Raw genomic sequence first — 21,658 nt, 5'->3', positions numbered from 1 at the left:
GTTTACTTCTCATCTATGAAATCTCACATATTAATTTTTTTTTTAGCTGATTAGACCAATTCGCTGGCTTGCTGGAGGCTTGGGTGTCAGATGTTATATAAACGAGGATCATCAGAAGTAGACATCTGGGGGCAAGGTATTATTTAGAATGCTTCTCCCATTTAGAATGCTTCTCTCCCATTTTGAAACTGGTGCCCTGGTAGTGGGCTGGCCAAAAAGTTCGTTCGGGTTTTTTCCAGGAGCTGGTATGAAAAGCCCGAACGAACTTTTTGGCCAGCCCATCTTTTTTTAAAAACGGCTGGAGCAATCTAGAAACAGTTTAAATCATTTACTTTTCTTCTTTTTTCAACTTGACTTACCGGTACCCTTTGTGTGGGAGAGTGTGACTGCAGCACAAAATGTTGCTCTGAGTTGAGACAATCGTAGTAATAAAAATGATTTCTTTTGAGGAAACTGTGACAAAGTACTCGATACTGATCACTGGTGTTCGCTCCTTTAACTCCTCATTCAGTTGGTGCTTTTCACCCACCCCACGGGTTCATCATGCATCCTAGGTGGGCGTTAACTCGCAATGCCATCCTGGTCCTTACGGCCCCGTCTCCCCATCTGCAAGATGAAATGATGCTCAGGATATCAGGCAGCAGTTCTCCGACCAGCAGCAGATCTCTCCTTGGAGACTTGACAGAACCAACCCGATGCACATCTAACCAAGGTAGCCTGTGGAAATTCACATGTAGCTTTTGGAAATTCACATGGTTGGAAGGCTGGGGATAGAGCCAACAGACCCCAGGCATCCTGTCCAGCTCCAGCAGGCTGTAGAGGAGCATCTGTCAGGAAAGCCCAGTCCACTGTGACACCCGCATAGCAGGGTTTGGTCATTCAGAGCCCTGCGCTTGACCTTTGGCAAGTGACATAACTGCTCTGGGCCTCAGCCCCGGGATCTGTAATACAAGGGCGAGGACTACGTGATTTTTGTAAGATTCCTTCCAACCCTTAAGAAAATGTTAAATACCTCAAACTGTTAAATAAGTGAATTGCCTCCACACAGTTTTCTGGGTAGAGATGTTGAGAAACCACACCAAGTGGTGGTTTTCTAATTCAGAGTCTTAAATGAACTAAATTTGGCTTCTATTTGAATCTCACAGTTTATGTGGAAACACTTTAAATTTCCTAGATTTTTTAAAATTTGACATACAACTACGTCTGTAAAGTAGCTCCTAGTTTAAAGTAGGGACCACATGAGAAGCATGTAAATTGGTGGCGACCGCATGTTAGGAATAAATTCTATAAGGCTAATTCTAAACAAAATTAAATTACTCTTGTTTTTTCTCCTCCTTTGAGCACCTCTCTTTCTTCAACCCTTCCTTTGCTCTGTGCAGCCCCCATCTCAAGTCCTCACTGCCATCTCCTCCAAACACTTTTCGGAGAATGTGGGAAGATGAACAAAGCCATGCACCCTAGTGAGAAGACAGAACTCCTTTTTGCGGGGACGGAAATGCTCGTCTACTCCAGGTGCCCTCCTACATTTCCCCACCTCCCCTGCGTTTAGATTGGGGCCATAGACTGGCCAATGGACTGTGAATGGAAGTGATGTGGTCCCTTTCGTCTAAGGCAGTCAGGAAGAGTTGTGAGTTCTCTCTACCATCACTGGGAGTTGAAAGAAAAATCTGAGATGGCGGAGTTGCAAGACGGAAGCTGCCTGGACCCTTGGAGCCGCTAAGGAGAGCTGCCCGATTTGCAATACCTAGTTCAGTTTTCAACGTGTCATATCTTAAGTTACTGAGATTTCATGGTTTGTTACTTTAGCCTAGGCTAGCCTAATAATCCCTTCCAGAATTATTTCATTTTAACAGAGATCCTAGGGGAAATGGTAACTCAAAACAGGACAGAAATAACTTTTCATAGTGGAACTGTGGATACAGGTTGTAACTGGTGCCGTTGCGGCAGCCCTGTAGAAAAAGAGGGTTGACGTCGGGGCAACTTCTCGATACCACTAAAAATAAATACTGTATGCCTCTAATGGTCCTGTGCTGCGTGGCAAATTTGAAAAGGCTCCAAAGAAGGAAATTTTAAGACATTATTCCTTCAGGCAAAATCTCACCAAGCTGCTTCTACAGGGAGGCAAAACAAGGGAACCCATTTTCCCAAATGATCTTGAAAACATAGTCACCTAGTGCCAGACATAGAAATCCCTTTTTTTCCTGCCCATATTATCGATTATTAAAACACCTACTTGGCTTTCTCCACTATCCCACAAGGACCCAGAAAACTTGATAATTTGGATCCATTTAGGAATCCCTTTTTTTTTTTGGAAACAATGTGACGGAATGACAACATGCATCTGTTGAATGAAGCTGCCTTTTGGGAAGACCTTGTTTCCTTCCTTCCACAGAGGCCCTCCCGGCTTCCGGAGCACCGTGGACGGTTTCAAGAATTGTGCAGATGGTAGCAATTGGAGACTCAGGAAAGGCTGTCAAAAAGAAGGCAAAGTACTGCCTTGGATCCCAACTCTAAGTTTGATTTTATACAAGGTGTCCCCAGCCAAACTACTCCTAAGAATGCTGTCCAGCAAGGCATCACATCTGATGGCAGTCTCCTAAGACGTCATTCTTTCCCCTAAATGCGCATGACACTTACCAGTGGAGAGGGTCCCTCCTAACTGTGCCACTGGCTTTCCCTCTGCTCCCTCCAACTGAACCAGCATGGGCTTCCAAAATGCTCCTTGACATACCTGGAACCCAGATCCACCAGATTAATACTCCAGATACAATCCCTTTGGGTCTGGCCGCACATGCCAACCAAGTCCCAAGCCAGTTTATTAATTTGACCGAAAGGTAAACAGATGATGGAGATGCAGAAAGACAAGCATATGCGAGCAGCTAAAAGTATTAACCCGGCTGTCCACCAGGAAACAAATTTAAGACATTTAAAGTGGCATTAAATAAATGAGGCTATGTTTTATCTACTTGTAACTTCCATTGTCTTTTTTAAAAAAGGAAAAAAAATATATATATATTTTACATTGCAGTATAGAAATCTAGACTCTACACGTACAGTATAAATACACAAGGCGAGCACGTGGGCACAACACGTATGTCTTGGTAGCCGCGCCCTAAACCAGGCCAACAGTTCTACATTTTCTTTTTGACCTTCCAACCAAGAAATTCAGGCTGAGGCTATGTTTCCTTCAGTCCCCATGACGTCTAGCACCCTGGCCATCCCTCCTCCACGCACAGAAGCACAAATCGAACCAGCCTCGCAAACACAGAACAAAAAGTGCTTTCCAACTAGTTGAAACCAGTCGGTCTTTACAATGCGGTCTGATCTAGAAAGACCTAAAGGAAATCTGAGGCCTTCTGGCTCATTCTCGTTCTTGGGTCCACCGCCACAAATCTCTAGCCTTTCCCTGGTGTTTCTTGCGGATTTCATATGGCTATTTATGTAACATAGATCACACATAACCTTTGGGAGCTGTCTTACAGGATAGGAGAAAAAAAAAAGCTCCACGTTACAATCTGCACTTCATATCTGGGTTCATTCTTTATTTTTGGAATAAAAACCTGGTATTTTGAGAATTTTCTTCTTAAAAAGGACAACATTCTGAAAGTGCTTCTTAAACGTGTCAACATCCCACGTATGGCTTTGTAGTTCAAACCCCAGCCACAGCTCAGATTTGGAAGGGAGAGGATGATGGTGGTACTGGAGACAAAAGTGTCACTTAACAGTGATACTGTGATACCAAGTGTGGAAACCTGAAAAAAAAAAAAAAGTTATTGATTCCATCTGGAAGAATGTACCTCTTTAGAAACGAGTTGGATAATATACGGAGCCCCATTTCTTTCCCCATGACTAGGCACAGGAAGGCTATAAAAGTTAATAAGTAAAACAGGACACTGCTCTCAGCAGTGAACATCTTCCGAGGGGCTAATCACAGAGCAATCGCTGTTCAGAAGTCGTTCACAGGCTCAAAATCATCAGTTATAGTCAATCGCAGTAGGAATTTCTACACCTGAGGAACAAATTGCACGTAATATAGAGGTACTGCGATCCAGATGGCAAAAGACTGCAGACATGTAGTTTCACATGCAAAAGGCAATCAGAAAAAAACAATGAAGTAGTGGCATTCCGAGACAGATCAGAGTCCACATGAGTCATCCTCCTTTTGTGCTTTCCTTTCTGGCTGATAAGTTACCAAAGAACACGGCTGTATGTGCAAGAATGACTGTGATATGTTCTTTAGGGGGGGGGGAAACAAACAATGAAGTTGCCAGAAATCAAAATGGGCTTGTGTTGCCTCCAGAGGTGTCACAACGGCTGGACCAGTGGCTCAGACAGTCCTCCAAAGCTGCTCCTAGCCCTCCCTGGGGTAGCAGAAATTGGCCGATGCAAGCAGAGGTCAAAGCCACTGGCTCATCCAAAGCCTTTCCGAGGAGGCCTTTCATTCAGCCCGTGGCAGTTCCCGCCTCTGCGGTTGTTCTTTTCTGGTGGCACTTGATCGAGAAAGTAATCCTCTCCCTTTATAAAAATAGTTTGGACTGCTTATAATACTGGCATAAAGGACACTCTGTATTCCTAGGGTTGATTCCGTTTACTTGGAAGGTATGAGACGAGGTTCTCAGTTCCTTCTAGTTCCCTGTAAAAAGTGACCTCGACTTCCCAGGCCATTGTGCAAATTTGTTTCTCCATAGTCCAGAATATCCCATAAGTCCCTCATATTTATATATATACACACACATACCAAATATGTGTACATACATATATATTTATAAATGTGGGTAATTTTGCATTTCGGTCTCAGGTCAAAGAGAATCATCCTTTTCGTGTCAAGTTCATCTCCGATTTCCCCACGACGCCTGTCATAGTGCCTTGCACACCAGAGGTACTCAATAAATATCTGTCCACCTCACCAATGATCCTCTAACACTGGGTGGTAGCTGCAATCACCACGGCCTGTTCTCAGCCCCACCCTGCCTTTGGCAAGCAAGGGGCCACTGGTCTCTCCTTTCAGAGGGTGATTTTGCTGTGTCTGTTGCTCCAGCAGCCCCGTTTGGCTGTCCTGGGCAACGTCAGGCTGGTCCGGCTACGCAGTTTTACTTGCTCTTCCACAGAATTCTTTTTGCGTAAGATGAAGTCAAAGTTCACTTGGCTGTTCATGGCATAGAAGACATTTGCCGAGTCTGGGATCACGAGTTCTAAAAAAGATGAGGAAAGAGAAGGTAGTCAGCTCGTGTAGGTCAGCCCAGCACTGACCGTGGCAGGTGGAAATTCTGCTCAGACACACGGCTGGGACTATGGCCCTTTGTCCCTGGAATGCAAACGGAACCAGACAGTGACCACCACTCCCTCCCCGCAAATCGGTTCCAACAATTTCCCAATCCCAAGTTAAAAAACCTAAGTGCGAATCCAATCTTAGAAATTCAAGCCACGAACCAAATGCGCAAATGCAGGATGTTTTAGCTGGAAGGAAGTGCAGTAGGAAGCAGAGGCCTACAGGAGTTAAAAGACATTCCCAAGAGCACAGCTCGTCAGGGGCAGAACTGGGACCCAAACCCGGGTTTCCAGCCTCCCGCAGGCCATTTTCCACTCCACTATGCAGTTTTTCACAGAGACTAAGCGAATCCAATAACACGGGAAAAAGGCAGAAAATCTACACCGTTTTCCAGAACTCTTTACTTGGAAAATCAAAATATTTTTTTAATTAATCCCAAATCAAACCAGTATGTTACACCATTTGAGGCCTTGCTTCCTTAAGAACTTGCATTTTAATATTAAAGGGCAACCAAATAAGACAGTATCTATCTCTTAACATTTAAACCATTGCCTACTGCAGTGACTCCCACCTATATAGATAGCTGCAATTTTTGAACAAGGATTATTCCAAGCATAATATGAAGTTACTGAGCAAAGTGATCTGAATTCATTTTTATTTTTAAAAGAAGCTATTACTCTTTAGCACTCAGGGGTAATGGATAGCTTAAAAAACCAACAGGGAATAAAAAAGGTAAAATGTGCAAGTCTTGCTTTGTGGCACTGGAGTGACGGAGGCAACCAGGACAGGTGTCTGCCTGCAGAACTGGGTTAAGTCGACCTTACGTTAACTTCGACCACTGAGATTCCACAGCACGACTGATGCAATCAGGTTCTGCGTGACTCCGCTACATTTTGCACAAATGTTCCATAAAGGATAACTCCCTTCAAGTGTCCCCAGTCTCCTGCCCACATATTCCTGGGTCAGTAACAACCTACCTCACAGCTATATATCAACATATCTCCAATACGGTACACTTTGGGGTGCGTTATTTCCTGTCACAATCACCCATGATGCACAAGGAACCAGTAGGGTATTGTCGCCATTTAACTAATTAAGGACCAAGGCCCAGGGAGGTCAAGCAGCCCACCTGCCACCACACAGCTGGTGAAGCTGGGCCCCAGCTGCATTCCGGGACTCCTGGACCTTCACACCCACTGGCTTCACCTTGGCGTGTTGGTTTGTGGACGACACGGTAAAACCCAAGAGACCACTTTTCAGGCTTGGACTTTTAACAGTAACTACATTAAAAGATGAAACTGAGAAAGGTTTGCCCCACGACCTTGGGCTCAGCTGGATGAAAGAAAACTTCCAAGAATTTTCTCAGAGGCTATAGTTTTTCATCGCTAAGAAAAGGTACGACTCCAACTTCGCCTACTCTCGTCGGGGCCCGAGATCTAGCCCTGGGTGATTTGTTGGTCAAATGGAGTATGAATAACTGCTCCCTTCCATCATCCCCGCCTTGTATAATTCTTCTTTTCCTTTCTAGGGGGAATGCTTGTTGGGGAACAGCCCTCCCTTGAGACACTTGCATTGGTCTGTGCTGGGTCTGTCAGCAGACAGGGTTGGCCTCAGTCAACAGTATTGGCTGTTCCTTGTGCACTTGGAAAAGAGACTCAGTCTGCCTGCGTCTCCTTCTTGGATGTGACACGGCATAGAGGAGTTACCTACCAGCTCGCCTCCTACCCCTCAACAAATACAACCCCAATTCAGATTAGCAAATCGATACATGCAGGGGGATTATGTGCCTGGAGTTTTCATAAAAGGGATTTCTTCAACTAATGGACTCCTAGGCAAACTGGAGCATTTCATAATCACCAGTTCTTTGCCTCAGTAAGTGTGAGGTAAAGAACCTTCCAATCCTGGCGCTGGAAGCTTTTGCCGCTTGAAGATCAATCATGAATAAAGATAACTGAAGGACAGACTCTCATAAGTGGTTAACTGAAACCATGAGAAACTATCGCAGGAACTGCGACCTTTCTGGACACACACTATTGGTTAATGGAGGTGCGTGGCCGTCTGCAAAGAGCCAACAGACCCCGTCCATCCCCCAACTCCTGACACAGGGAGCGACCTCTTTCTACAGGAAGGCTTGAGGAGAAGTTTACAGAGAACGGGCGGGAGGAACGCTCAGCAAAACCGCAGAAAGCAACAAGGGTTGCTGGGGGACCAGCCTGAGACGCTTGATTCTACAAGCGAGGTGATGGCATATGGCTCCCGGCAGCTCCACCCTAGCGTGATTAAAAACCCTCACTTGGGCTTCCCTGGTGGCGCAGTGGTTGAGAGTCCGCCTGCCGATGCAGGGGACGCGGGTTCGTGCCCCGGTCCGGGAAGATCCCACATGCCGCGGAGCGGCTGGGCCCGTGAGCCATGGCCGCTGAGCCTGCGCGTCCGGAGCCTGTGCTCCGCAACGGGAGAGGCCACAACAGTGAGAGGCCCGCGTACCGAAAAAAACAACAACCCTCACTTGGTTCCACTTAAGAAAGACATTGTGTCCACTTCCCGTCTTCTCACACTGGGGCAATCTGCCTTGAGAAGGAACACGCGCCTACCTTTGTCCTCCGAGATGACCTGTACCAGCTCGTACCCCTCAGCCGGGTCCGAGTCCAGATTGTGCTTCAACATCGCCCTCTGGATCACGGCGGGAGTTTTATCCTGGCTCGTCAACTGGAAAGACAATGAAAGGGTGTGTAAAGCATTTAGCTTCATGTCTCCTGGAAGAGTTGTGCTGACCTTCTTATTCTTGCTGTCTTGTGCCTTCCTGGGAGAAATGGCCAGGTGGAATGAGAAAGGACCAAGAGCCAGCACTCCTAAGTTCCAGTCCTGGCTCCATCCTCAGATAACAGGTCATCTTTTCTCTCGGTCACCTGCTCTCTCAGAGCCACAGTGTCTTAACCCCATCAAAACAGAGAGACTGGGTGCCTTGCCAGTTCCAATGGAGGTTCCGGTGGAAGAATATATATGAGGGAATTGTGAAAAATGCACAGCGTTTGCAGTCCTGGGCCAAAATTATCCTCACCTGTTGAGCACTGGTTACAACCTGTGGGTCAGAACGGCCACGGTTCTGCACACTGACCATTTCAAAAAGCACAAGTGGCTCTACAACCCAGGAATCCCACCCCTAGGTATCTACCAAGAAAAATAAAAGCATTATGTCCACGAAAGGACTTGTACACAAACGTTCATAGCAGATTTATTCGTAACAGCCCCAAAGTGGAATCAACCTGCATCTCCATCAATAGGAGAACAGGGGAGGATAAAGACAGTGTAGTGCGTTCACGATAAGAGCACGACTCAGCAGCTAGAGGGAGCTGAGAACTGAAACATGCAACAATGTGATGCATCTCACAAACATCACGGGTGAGCCAGAGAAAGCAGACGCAGAAGATGACACGCTGCAGGAGTCTGTTCTTTCGAAAACAGGCCAAATTAACCTGTGGGGTTAGAAAACTAGCTAACCCTATCTTCAACTAAGGTTAAAGCAGGATTGAAGGGGCATAAGGGAATTTTGGACGGGGCGGATAAAAAATGTTATTTATCTAGACTTGGGGTGGTGGTTATATAACAGAAGTATACATATGTAACTATATGTATACATATATATGGTTATAGTTATAAAAACCCAAAGAACTGAACACTTCAGATCTATGTATGTAATTACATGTAAATTACGCTTCAATAAAAATGAGCTTCTAAGTGTTTAAAAATAATAAATCTAACATTTTTTAAAGTGCAAGTTAAGCCTCCTCTCACCCCAATTCTCCCCTTCATCTCTGCCCATCAGCCAGCTATTCTCAGGGTGCTCAGAGCAACAGGAAAAGGGGGCTGACTTATGTACTATCCCTTGGGTGATTTCTTTAAATTTGAAAGAAAGCAAAATGAAACACACATTATTCTTACTTAAAAATAAAAGCTGGGCTTCCCTGGTGGTGCAGTGGTTGAGAGTCCGCCTGCCGATGCAGGGGACACGGGTTCGTGCCCCGGTCCGGGAGGATCCCACATGCCGCAGAGTGGCTGGGCCCGTGAGCCATGGCCGCTGGGCCTGCGTGTCCGGAGCCTGTGCTCCACAACGGGAGAGGCCTCAGCGGTGAGAGGCCCGTGTATCACAAAAGAAAAAAAAAAAAAAAAAAATCTGTTCTCACCAAGAGGTAAGAGAGAGACAGCCAAAAAAAAGAAGAGATGACGACATAGTAGTCTGATTTTTTCCAAGAAACTGTTATCGTGAGCCCAAGGATGTCTGGGCCCACAGGCCTCCCTCCAATCTGGGGCAGCAGCTGTATTTGTGATTCAGTAAACAATATGCATTACAATGGGGTCCCTATAAGTGACAAAGACCGTGCTCAAGGGTCTGTTACCAAAACATCTGGCACCTCCTTACACAAGGGAGAAAGAGATGCATACAAAATTCTAAAGGAGAAAAATAAATTTTTTATAGTCTAAAGGAAGTACTCCTGCAGCTGGATCAAACTGGTCCAGGAGCATAAAAAGCCAGAGGAGAAAGGACACCGACTTGGGGGATGGTTGTTGGGTTAAGGTGGTTAATGTTAAGTTATCAGCTTTAAACCTACCTAAGGAGAAAACCAGGCTACGCTTGTTTTACCTTAAACCTCCCCAGGTGTGTCCAAACAAGGATGGGCTGGCCGAGGGCTTTCCTTGAGAGTCTGTCACTTTGTACCATAAACGCTACTGCGGGGAAATGATGATCACAGACAATACTAACAGCTCAGCCGTGCAGCCTTACGCTGATATCCTGAACCAGCACTGGCCAGTAGATACATATAATTCGAGTCTCATCTGTAATTTAATTTATTTATTTTATTTTATTTTTATTTATTTTTTTAGTTTTTTTTTAATGTGGACCATTTTTAAAGTCTTTATGGAATTTGTTACAATATTGCTTCTGTTTTATGTTTTTTCCGGCTGCGAGGCACGTGGGATCTCAGCTCCCCGACCAGGGATCGAACCCACACCCCCTGCGTTGGAAGGCAAAGTCTTAACCACTGGACCGCCAGGGAAGTCCCTCATCCGTGATTTTAAATACCTAGTAGCCACATTTAAATTTTTTTCAAAAGGGAAATTTTAATATTTTACTTAACCCAATATGTGCAAAATATTGTATCAGCATAAAATCAATACAAAATTGTTAATAAGATATTTTACGTTCTCATTATTGTTATTTTTTGTACCAAGCCTTCAAATACCTGGTGTGTATTTCACACAGCATATCTCAATTTGGACTTTGCCCATTTCAAATGCTCGGCCACCACCTGTGGCTAGTGCTTGGGTGTCACCCTCATACACCTTAAATAGGAATGCGAAACATCCCCTGTGCCCTCCCCGGAGCTTAGTTTTCTAACGCCACAGGTTGGGCCTGCTTTTGAAAGATCAGACTCCGGCAGGATGCGGGATATCTGATTTCTTTGGCTCAACGTGGTGTTTTAGAGATTCATCCACATCGCTGCGTGTTCAGCTCTCGGTTCCTTTTAGTTCAGAGACACCGTAGTTACCCAGCTGGCACTTACTCCCCTGGTTGGCGTATGTGAGAGAAGCCATGTGAGTAAACCACCCTGAAGATACAATAATACGACTGATGACCTCAGCTGCCTGGTGGCGCCCCTCCCTCACTACCACGTGGGTTCCGCCTCAGCCCTTCCTCACTCGCTGCTGCATGACCGCATCCAGCCGGTGGAGCTGGACAACTCCCAGCGTTAGACCCCAGCACCACCAGCCTTGCACCAACCTGTGTTTCTCACCATCTACTAGCTGATGCCATTTGGATGTCCTGTGGTGACCTTGGATTAAGTGCACCCCAAACCCCCTGCTCCAGTAGTTACACTGCACTGGACGGGACCACCAACCATCCGGCTGCCTGGACAACCTTTCGTCCTCCCTCTTCCACTCCCCCAGAACAGTAACCAAAAAGTTCATAACTAAATGGATGAATTCCATAATTCTAACTTAGAAAAATCTTGCAAAAATCCATACCATCTCCAGCCACATGACCATCATTCAAACCCTTAACACGTCCTACATGGAATATAATGGCAGCTTCTAACTCGCTCCGCCACCTCCAATCTACTCCCCCTGCACTTCTGAATCAGGTCTCCACAATGCCAGCTACTTCTCTAAAGAACAAATCTGATCGCCACCTAAAAGCCTGCCATAAGACTCTACTGCAAGATTAACACAAACTCCTTCATGAGGCCCGCAGGCCCTTTACAATCTGATCTGACCTCTATTAAAGTATTTAATACGTTTTGAAAAATGCTTTATGATCTCCTTTTTGATTATAAGTTCCTCAAAGACAGAAATGTCTCATTCATCTCCCTGTTCCCAAAGCCTGGTCCAATGACTAGTACACAACTAATGTTCAAGAAATATTTTGTTGATTCAGTGAATGCTTTAGTAAAGCTTTTCTTCAGATGTTAAAAGACAGTGACTCCTTATCACTTACATCATATTCAAAGCTGAGCTTATAAGCAGTCAGTGTGGCTCGAAGAAGGCAAGTCATGAAGATGCGGAGAGATGCGAGATTTGCATTTTACTGTGGGGTTTTACTGCAAAGGAGAGTCTGCTTTTCAATACATGATACATCCTTTAAGATAAGGAGTCTATTCTTGTAATAAACACACCAGACCTTACACACCCAACATTATTACCAGGAGAGGCTCTGTACGTTTTCCAAAAAGACTGCCATGATTCAACACATTTTTGGGACTGTGCTCAGAAACAGTTTTTACAGGAAGCTCAAGAAGGTGTCTCATTTATAAGCATAGCTCCTCGTGGACGCAAACTGTATGTCCAGCTTGATCACCCACTTTACTAAGTCTGAGTCCAAGTGACTAAAGGAGAAAACTTTGCCACCACCGAGGAGATTGCTAAGAATGCACAGCAATTCAGTGATAAACGCAGACACGTTAATCCCCAGGAAGACCTGCAAGGAGGCGTGCAGCAGTGGCATCTTCCCTGGGATGCATTTATGTAGTCATCTCAACCGAGAGTTTTGAAGAGGGTGATACTGACCCGGATGAATAAGGTTTAGCAACTTTTAAGACGTAAAAATTATATCCTATACGCACTGCTGATATGCAGATTTTATACATCATTAGTCTATATCCAGGGAGATTTTGGCATTGATGCACGTGGCACATACTCATTTTGTGTGAACGCACGTATATGTGCTGACACGGCACGTGAGTACTCGGGTGTCGGTCTGAGAGCCTTACCATGATGCTCTTGTACATGTTGCCATTGTTGTCCTCTATGCTGATGCGGATTATGCAGGTGTCTTCGTTCTGTTGGTTGTAAACGGGGGGCAGCACTGTCGAGGTAATGGATGTCACAGAGACAGAGCGCTTGTGGATTTTCGGGTTGTTGTTGCAGGGCGGAGGGGAGGAGAGGGGGTTCATCAAGGACGACATCCCTGAGGAAGCTGTGTCCATAGAGTGGATGGAGGAACATGAGGAAGAGGACTCGGAGAGCTGGAAGGGTAAACACAGCCCAGAAGGAAACAGAACTGTTAGGAACCCTGGCCAACAGTGTGCTTCCCAAGTTTCAAAGCAGAGGTCGAGGTTGAGACTAATAAACGTCCGTTATTTCCTCCACAGCGGCCCACAGCACACGTGCGTCTTATTTCTGGTGGAAGCACCCCCGTGGCAGATGCCTGTCAGTGACTCAGTGCTCAGCCGAATCACTCTGCATCATGGGAGGCAAGGTGGTCCTCTCATTTCCAGAGCTTTTAGCTGCTCTGAAGGAGGGTAACCAGCAGGTGGCAGCAAATACCAGAAACTAGAGGCAATATGGGCTTGTGAAGGAACCCCGAAGCTCACCGGGCAGAAAGCCCAGTCCTACTGCCTCGAGCAGGAAGGACGCTTGACCTGCCCCCAGAGATCCTTTCTACTGTGATTCCGTTTCACCGTCAGATTTTGGAGCAGGAGAGAAATGGCTATATTTTTAGAAGTCTCTAAGATGAGGACCACAGATTATCCAGCTCTGCAGGGAACATGAGCCCTGGAAAGGCACCTGGAGATGGCCTGGCCCCAATCCCTCTCTACTGCTGAGGAACCTGAGGCCACAGCTGTTGACAGCACCGTCAGGCTGTGCTCTCAAGTTTCCTGACTTCCATGGCCAGGTTCGCGGAGCAAGGGTGTAGTCGGTGAGAATGTGGTGAGTGAACACAGCACACCACTGCCCCAGGGATTCCCAGCACTGTGAGGCTGTGAGGTGTGTGATGAGCTTTCAGACATCTTATCTCATTTTGGTCTCCCAACTATCTTGTGAACAAAATTCAGAGCATTAGAAATATGAGGGAAACACGATTCAGAGAAAGAGAGTGACTTGCCCAAGGGAACACAGCCTATGAGAGGCTCCACCACTCAACCACATTTGCTTCCAGAACCAACTGTACACATTTTCATGTTGTATACCAAGGATGATTGAAGAATGAGGTACTAGAGTTAATGTGTTTTTCTGATTAACGACAGGGTTCTTATATGTGCAACACCAAATACCAAAGAAATAGGATGCCCCCAACTCATTAGGTGGTGGTCCAAAAAAATGTCATTAATTGAATCATTTGAAATAGCAATTCTTTTTATAGAAACTTACAAATAATTTCTCAAAATGAGCTGAGCTAAATTATACCACATTAATCCAATAAAATAATCTGGAAGTCATTTAAAAAATAAATAACTTACTAATTTCTTTCATACCCATCTACCTTCCCATGGAAACAAAGTACAGAAATGTAGCTTTCTGATTCTCTGGCTTCCAAGTAAAATGGAGTCTCCTCTATTTTATTTCCTATGACTTCCCTTTCCTGTGGCATAACTGTACATCAGATAACCATACATTCAATTCGACTGCATCATTAGTTTAATAGAGCCAGCAAGATGATGTGACAACTCTAGTAATGCAGGAGTCTAACTGAGGCTTTATCATAACATTGTTTAGTTACTTTTTTTTTTTCTTAGCTTCCCAAGTGAATCAACTTAGTGGCTCAGTTTGAGGGCTAACTGGTGGTGGATAATTTTAACAGCCTGACTTTGCTTGCAGGTATACTACACAGTAGCCAAGAGGGTCCCCTTTCCAATTACTGGTTCAATTTTTTCCCCTTCCCTTTCCTCCACATAAATGCTTTTTCTTTTGTTAGATTTTTTTCCATGATTTTAATGACATTTAAGATAAAGCCTTGAAGATGCCTGGGTTATATAGCACCATTAAACAGACCACCTCTTGAGCCCAAATTCTTACTGGGAATTTAAGTAGTGTGGAGCAAGTGTGAAATAAATGTTTAGAAACCAGGATCAGGGGAATGAAGAAAAAGGAATGCAAATTACACTTTACTCAAAAGAGGGACCTCACAGTGTGGCCAGTGGGAAAGGCAGGGTGGGCGGGGAGGGCTGCAGGACCTCAGGGTAGGGAGGAGCTGTGAAGGTCTCTGGGGCCAGCCAAGCACTGAGCAGAACTGAGGCCTTTCCAGTTAACATTCGGGGCTTCTGCAGCCCAGCAACTACTTGCGTCCAATTCAATTACTCATTTTTAAACCCACAGAAATTCGTGACTCTGAAAACCGTTCATCCAAAGAATTAAAATTCATGACTTGCGCAAGAAACTGAAGAGCCGGTGTCATAAGGGGGGAGACAAAAAGGATGCAGCAAGGGGTGTGCACAGGACACATGCAGGGCTTCTGCATAGCTTTAAAAGGGATGACCCCGACCTGTGTGCACGTCCACTGCATCAACAGATGCAAATGTGATTCTACCTCCTTCCTGGACAGGGAGAAATCCCACAAAGATGTGGGCAATAGCTTAGTTGTCACTGTTGTACAATGTCCCTCATCAGAAATGGGGCCTAAAAAGCTTCAGAACCTGTCAAAAGGTGAATGATGGGGCCTCACTCCAGATTTTGACAAAGTCAATGCTGAGTGTCAAGTCACGGAGAATGATTCCGTCCCTGATTAAGGAGATATGCCTGAGAGAACAGCCAGTCCCTGGGTGTTCGCAGAGCTTTCCTTCAATATTTGGAGCATTAAAGATGTGTCTCCAGATTTCAAAGCAAAAAGGTGAGAAATCCCGCTAGGGCAGCATCTGAGTCATCTCAGGTCTAATGAGCCCTTCCTGGATTGGCTATTTTGTGACAAGGCCGCCTGAGGGTTCCCAGGTTGCTGCTGGTGCTTAGAACGCAATGTGAAACAGCACACGCATCCCCTTGCAGAATGGCAGATACAAATGAAAGGAAGGAATTGTTACCAACACCCTACCTCACTGGCCTAAGCATAAGCTAAGGGGCCACAAGTCACTTACACAGCAGGTCTGGCCACAGCCAAGATCCTCCCCCAAATGGTGCAAGTCCTATAGTCACATCAAAGTTAACATTTCTGACCCAAGCTCCTTGACCAACAGACTGAAACAGGTGTGTATAGAAGATGAAGGTGGATCTTTTGTTTCCTTTTCACTTATTTATGCAGCTATGGAGAATAAAAACTCTCTCTGGGAATTCCTTTATCACCTCTCATCACTTTCCCTTTTGGCGGACACAGTAGATTATACCCTTATTACCAATTCCTCAACCTCCCCTGCATCCGTGCCCTTTGCCCTGAGACTCCACAGTTCCTCCCATGAGAAGTGGCATGTAGTTCCCCACCTCATTCATTTATGTGGGATTTGGCCACATGATTTGCTTTGGACAACAAATTTTGGGAGACAGAACCCAACTGAAGCCTTGTTACGCGCTTGCAGGACTGGGACTGCCCTCTTGCTTATCCAATGTAGCGCGATAAGAGCATGCCCTGGGTGGCTCCTAACTCCAAAAATAACGAGAGGCAGGTAGAGCAGACCTGGACCAAACCCATGGCCTAGGGCCAAGCACAATCCAACCTGCAGATGCAGGACAGAGGATAAATGGTTGCTGTTTGAGGTCACTAAGTTTTGGAGTGGTTTGCCCTGCGCCATTATTGTGGTGAAACCTTGGCTGAGACAAGGTATGACACCGAGAGACTGACACATCTTTGGTTCTTGACTTTTTGCTCCAAGAAAATTCTCCATCTCCTGAATAAAGTGTAGCTCATGTTACAAGTCACAGTCCTTCAGTTGCCTCTGGATGTGGGAATGGAACAATATTTCAAAGGCTCAATGAATGTCGCTTCTAGACATGTTTCTATAAGGAATGAGTCCTCAGGTTGAACTCTGCTTTTAACACCTCTTAAAAACATGACTTGCAAAATGCTGTAGAGTGATCAACTGGAAAACAGACACCCCTCGTGTGGCAAACACTAGGTCAGGTGCCCGCATTAGGAATTACGGAAAAGGGTTAAGTATATACCTTTTTTTGAGCCTCATCAGGTGTGTCCATGGGAGTGATGGAGCCCTCCTCCGCCTCTGAGTGATTTGACTCACAGGATGACACACTGACAGAGTCCATGCTCTCACCAGAGCTCCCGCTGGCAGTGGACTTGGGCTGTTCTTTGGTGGGAGTGCTACTGGTGATAATGTCCGACCCCAGAAACAGTCTGCAGAAAACATAATGCCAGGCATTCAGGCTCTTACAAATCTGGAATCCATGATTAAGCAAATATTTTTGTGTTAATTGAATCCTTGATGTTTTCTCAGTCTTGTGTACCCTGTCATTATTATTTTAGGGAAACATTTGCTACAAAGTTTCTAACAGATCACAGTAAACATCTTGTCCCAATTGATCATTCCCAATCTCAAAGAACACACAGATTGCTTAGCTGAATGAAAGGCCATATTAATCTGAGGTCTTTCTGGGTCAATGGTTCTCCATTTTTTGAGAGTTCTGTACCACTTTGGCAGGATCAAATTGTCGTGGCCACACCCCTATCACTTCCCACCATAAAATAAAATCCAGGAGGCAGAAGAAGGAGGCTGGCACTGCGCTGGACAAGAAACCAAGAAGGAAGACTTCTTTCCTAACAATCTAGTGAACTAAAATAACCTAAACTCCTTCACTATAAAACAACTAGATGAGAAACATTAAAAATTCTTTTTAAAGTTGGGCTTGCAAGACAGTAAGAAAAGTCCCTGCAGGCCAGAGATGAAAAGTGCACTGAAAACCAGAACATGCAAACTAATTCTGCTCTGGATGGGGAGTGGAGGTACCAACCCTGGCAAACTAGGCACATGGGTTTCAACACGTACAAAGGATCCAAAGATGAGGGCTTCTGTCTATGTAAGGTGGGCAGTGAGTACTGACATCCTTTACAAAGAGCCAGGATCCTCAGAGGGCTGTACCCTTAGTAAAAAGATGGGCTAAAAGAAAAATCTTCTTACTGACATAGGAAGACAGCAGTGAAACTTACCTGTTGGCCTGAGCTTGGGCAGGAGAAAAGTGTCTCCCCTGATCATGTGTGATTTTAGCCAGCACCTCACTCAGATCTGCTATTACTTAGCTGATCTAGGAACTAGGAACTCTCAGGCCAGTGATCCTTCTGAAGAAACTAGCATTTAAAAAACAACAGCAACAACAACAAACTTCCTGGAGGAGTACACCTTCAACATAGGCTGCAGAGAATTCCCTGATAAAGATAAGCTCACAATACAAAGTTACAAAATACACACAAGGAAATAACCCACCCAAAGAGAGAGTCAACCGGCATAACAAAACAGCAAATCTAGGCTCCTGAGAACTTTAGATTACAAGAACTGTCAGAAAAAAAGTAATAATTTATTCATTCATTCATTCAACAAATATTTGAGTATCTACCATGAGCCAAGCTATAAAACAAGTATGTTGAAAAACATTAAAGATGTACAAGAAGAAACTGAAAATGGGAGTTAAGAGCGAGATGCTCTGACGAAAGGACAGGAAGATAATTTGCAAAAACAATTTCACTTCTAGAGTGAAAAAGGTAGTGACTTAAATTTAAAAACTCAGTGGAAGGATTAAATAAATGTGGAAGAGAAAAACTGTGAACTAGATGATATGTCTGAAGAAAATCCTCAGAGACCAGCATCAAAATATAAAGACAGGAATGATAAGAGAGGGTAAAAGACACAGAGAATGGAATAAGAAACGCCTGCATGTATGCAGGGAGAATTCCAAAAGAGGACAAATGAGAGAATGGAAAAGGGACCACATCTGAAGAGACAGTGGCTGAGGAGATTCCAGAACTAATGAATCACATGAATCCTCAGATCCAGGAACCACATCTTGAATAGGATAAATAAGACTAAATCCCCACTTAACCTGCACAGTGGTACATCAAAGACAAAAGAAGTTCTTAAAAGCAACAGGGCAGGGGGCATAATGCAAAGGAACAGAATTCAACAGACATCTCAAAAGCAACAACAGAAGTCAGAAGACATGGAATAATATCTTCAAAGTGCTGAGTGAAAGTAACAGTAATCCTTGAACTCCATACCCATCTAATATAATTCCAAGAGTGAGGGCAAAATAAAGACTTTCTCAGACGATGACTGTTTACCATTAACAGACAGCAAGGAAGGAAGTTGTAAGATGCAAGAAGGAATGGCACGTAAAGAAACTAGCAGACAGGCCCAAACCCAAACAAGCACTGGCTATATAAAATAACAGAAACATTGAAGATGGGTTTGATTTTTTTTTATTAAATAATTTTGGGAATTACAAGCTCAAATTCCAAGACCTAAAGCATATCTTTGTTCTGTCTCATTTCCACCCCACCATCTCTTGCCCCATTTTCCATGTCACTTCCTTTCTTGGACCTCCAAGCACTACTGGGGCTTTGGGAAAAAAGCTAAACTGACCACAATTCACAGAAGAGAAAATAATGCTACTGTCTTACTTCTCCATGAATTACAAGGTAGACCTTTGAAGGCTGTGAATTAGTGGTCCTTAGCCCATTAACTGAGAGTCTCTAACTTAGAACTAAATTGTTCAAAGACTAAAGGTTCTTCCATTGGTACAATTCCATGAGGTCATTCTGCTTTGCAAAGATTAATTCTAGCACAACATTAAGCATCTCTGACCTTCAAATGAGGCACCTCTTCCCCTAAGGCTCCAAAATTCTCTCCAATCTCTTTGGATGATGGGTGATTAAATGTGGGGAGAGGAAAAAATACATTTTCAACACGTGTAAAAAATGCTAAGATCATAAAACTTTTTGAAAATGAACAAACACCTTTACATGTACAAGGAATAAGATGGGGGACATGTGACCTGTGCTATTCATAATAAATGTTCAAACTCAACTGCAGATACCAAGGGTTAAACTCAAGCATATCGGCAAGATTTCACTAACGAGAGAGATGTATGGAGTGTCCACCACACTTTGTGCAGGACTCTGCACGCTGACAGTGCTGCCTCTCCTGGATGTCACATGAATATCCTCACAAAGGCTGCACGGTGCCAGAGTGGGTGCTGGAAGGGGACCCCGAGCTGCTAGAGCACCCAGCACAGTAAATACAGATACTCGGAGTCAAGGGAAGCAGTTATATAAAAATGAGCATGCAGTGGCCACTTCCAGGCACAGGGTCTAATTAGACTGACATCAGTCTTCCTTTCCTTCCTTCCTCCTGAGCCTTTCTCTCCTCCTACTTTTCTTCCTTCCCTCCCTCATCTTCTCCCCTCCTCCACTTCTTACTTCCCATTCCATCTTTCCTTCCCCTCTTCCTTCAGAAAGTATTTCTCCACTAGGAAGACGGTAAAAGAGTTATAACCTTGGCTCTAGAGCTAAATCTTGGATTTGAGCCCAGATCCTACAATAACTAGCATACTACTTACCTTGTCTGTGCCTTACTTTCCTGGTTTATAAAGTTGGTATAATAGCAGGACCTACTAGGTTATTTTGCGGATTGGACGAGAAATACATGTATTGTTTTCTCAGAACAGTGTTGGCACACGGCTCAATGTATTCATTCAATAAATATCTATTAATCATCTATGTGTCGGGCACCAGTCTAGGTTCCGGGGTTAGCAATGAATAAAAAACAGACATAAATGCCCGTCTTCATAGAGTTTGCATTCTAGATAATAAACAGACACATACAACATAGAGCACGTCAGCCAGAGGGAAACGCAATGGAGAAATCCAAAGCAGCTGAGGGTGAGACAGTGTGCCACGGGTAGGCAACGTGGACAGGCTGTAGTATTAAATAAGGTGGTCAGGGAAGGCTACGAGAAGGTGAGAAAGATCTGGGGGAAGTGAGGGAGTGAGCCATTTGGCTATCTGGGGAACAGTGCTCTAAGCAGAAGAAACAGCAAATAAAAATGAGTGTGACTTGTGTGCTCAGGGTGGCCTGGGGGGCCGGAGTGCACGGAGTAGAGTGAGAGGGAAAGGTGAGAGGACAGACGGGGATGGGACGGGCAGATGGGGTTCGGTTGGTACTGCAGGTCTTGAAGGGTCTTGAGGGCCACTGTAAAGACTGGATTGTACTCAAAGGGAGACAAGGTGTTACGAAGTTAGCTACGCCTGGCACTGAGCTGGGCAAACAGCCATGGGTATGGTGCACAAGGTTCCTGCTCTCAGGTGGCTTACATTCCAACGAAGGTGACAGCCGGTATGATTGGGACTGACTGGGCAGACAGCAACATTAGACAGGATGCTCTCTCGGGAGGTAATGGTTTTGCCGACATCTGAAAGGAGCGAGCCCCAGAGAGAGCACACGCCAGGCCACAGGGACACCTAGTGCAAACACCTGGTGCATCTAGCACAGAGCGAGCCTGGTGTGGTTGAAGGATGGCTGGGAGACAGGTAAGCCTGGATCCTGGTGAACAAGGGGGCGTGTCGGACAAGAGGAAGGTGGTAAGAAGAGTAGGGGAAAATCACGCTGCACCTAGTGAAACAGGATAAGGAGTTCAGGGCTACCTTAAAATAAGACCATCAGAAGTTGTAAAGCAAGGAAGCGATGTAATCTGGTATACATTTTAACACATGACCAGACTACTGGGTGGAGAACAGATTGCTGGAGCAAGGGTGGGGCCGGAAGCCAGTACTGATGTTGCTGGAGTGCTCCAGGCAGGAGATGATGGTGGTTCAGACCAGAGGGAACACTGGGGAAGAATGAGTGGATTTAGAAAACCTATTGAATTCATGACAGAAAGATAAACTATTTAGTGAGTGAACTGGCTCAGGGGAACTTTGTTGAATACCCTTCCCCTCCCGACTCAGACGGGACCCCCTTGGGGCCCCGGGACCCCAGGGTGGCACTCACAGGCTGAGCCTCTTCACCATGCTCTTCCGAGGCTTGGGAGAGGTGGCACTGGCATCGGCAGCCGCTTCGATCTCACAGGAGAGGGCGTAGCTGGGGGAGAGAAGGGAGCGCATGAGGGCGGAGCTAGGGAGGCGAACAGATTTAAATCCACACGATTTACTGGCTTCCTTTTAGAGGCGGGCTCTGAGTATTCAAAGTA

The 21,658-nt window shown here is 45.2% G+C and overlaps 2 protein-coding genes across 8 annotated transcripts in view; one reads left to right on the top strand and one right to left on the bottom strand.

The window, feature by feature from the left end:
- COLGALT2 (collagen beta(1-O)galactosyltransferase 2) overlaps positions 1-2,965 on the top strand; it is a 145,215-nt gene extending 142,250 nt beyond the window's left edge. For 2 of the 4 annotated variants that reach the window (XM_067728893.1, XM_067728890.1), the window contains 2 exons: positions 47-712; positions 1,380-2,965. The gene's annotated coding sequence lies outside the window, so the exon portion shown is untranslated. The remainder of the gene's footprint in view (positions 1-46; positions 713-1,379) is intronic. The other 2 variants (XM_067728891.1, XM_067728892.1) reach the window with 2 other exon arrangements.
- Positions 2,966-3,516: 551 nt separating this feature from the next.
- RGL1 (ral guanine nucleotide dissociation stimulator like 1) overlaps positions 3,517-21,658 on the bottom strand; it is a 279,015-nt gene continuing 260,873 nt past the window's right edge. For all 4 annotated transcript variants that reach the window (XM_067728889.1, XM_067728886.1, XM_067728887.1 and 1 more), the window contains 5 exons: positions 21,460-21,549; positions 16,631-16,817; positions 12,535-12,789; positions 7,861-7,975; positions 3,517-5,192 (listed from right to left, as the gene is read on the bottom strand). In XM_067728889.1, coding sequence (XP_067584990.1) covers positions 5,005-5,192; positions 7,861-7,975; positions 12,535-12,789; positions 16,631-16,817; positions 21,460-21,549 — 835 coding nt within the window. In that variant the 3' untranslated portion in view covers positions 3,517-5,004. The remainder of the gene's footprint in view (positions 5,193-7,860; positions 7,976-12,534; positions 12,790-16,630; positions 16,818-21,459; positions 21,550-21,658) is intronic.

This window comes from Pseudorca crassidens, chromosome 2 (genome assembly GCF_039906515.1).
Source record: "Pseudorca crassidens isolate mPseCra1 chromosome 2, mPseCra1.hap1, whole genome shotgun sequence".
NCBI classification, from domain to species: Eukaryota; Metazoa; Chordata; class Mammalia; order Artiodactyla; family Delphinidae; genus Pseudorca; species Pseudorca crassidens.
The sequence above is the reverse complement of the archived record's forward strand: the minus strand, read 5'-3'. Positions and strand labels throughout refer to the sequence as shown.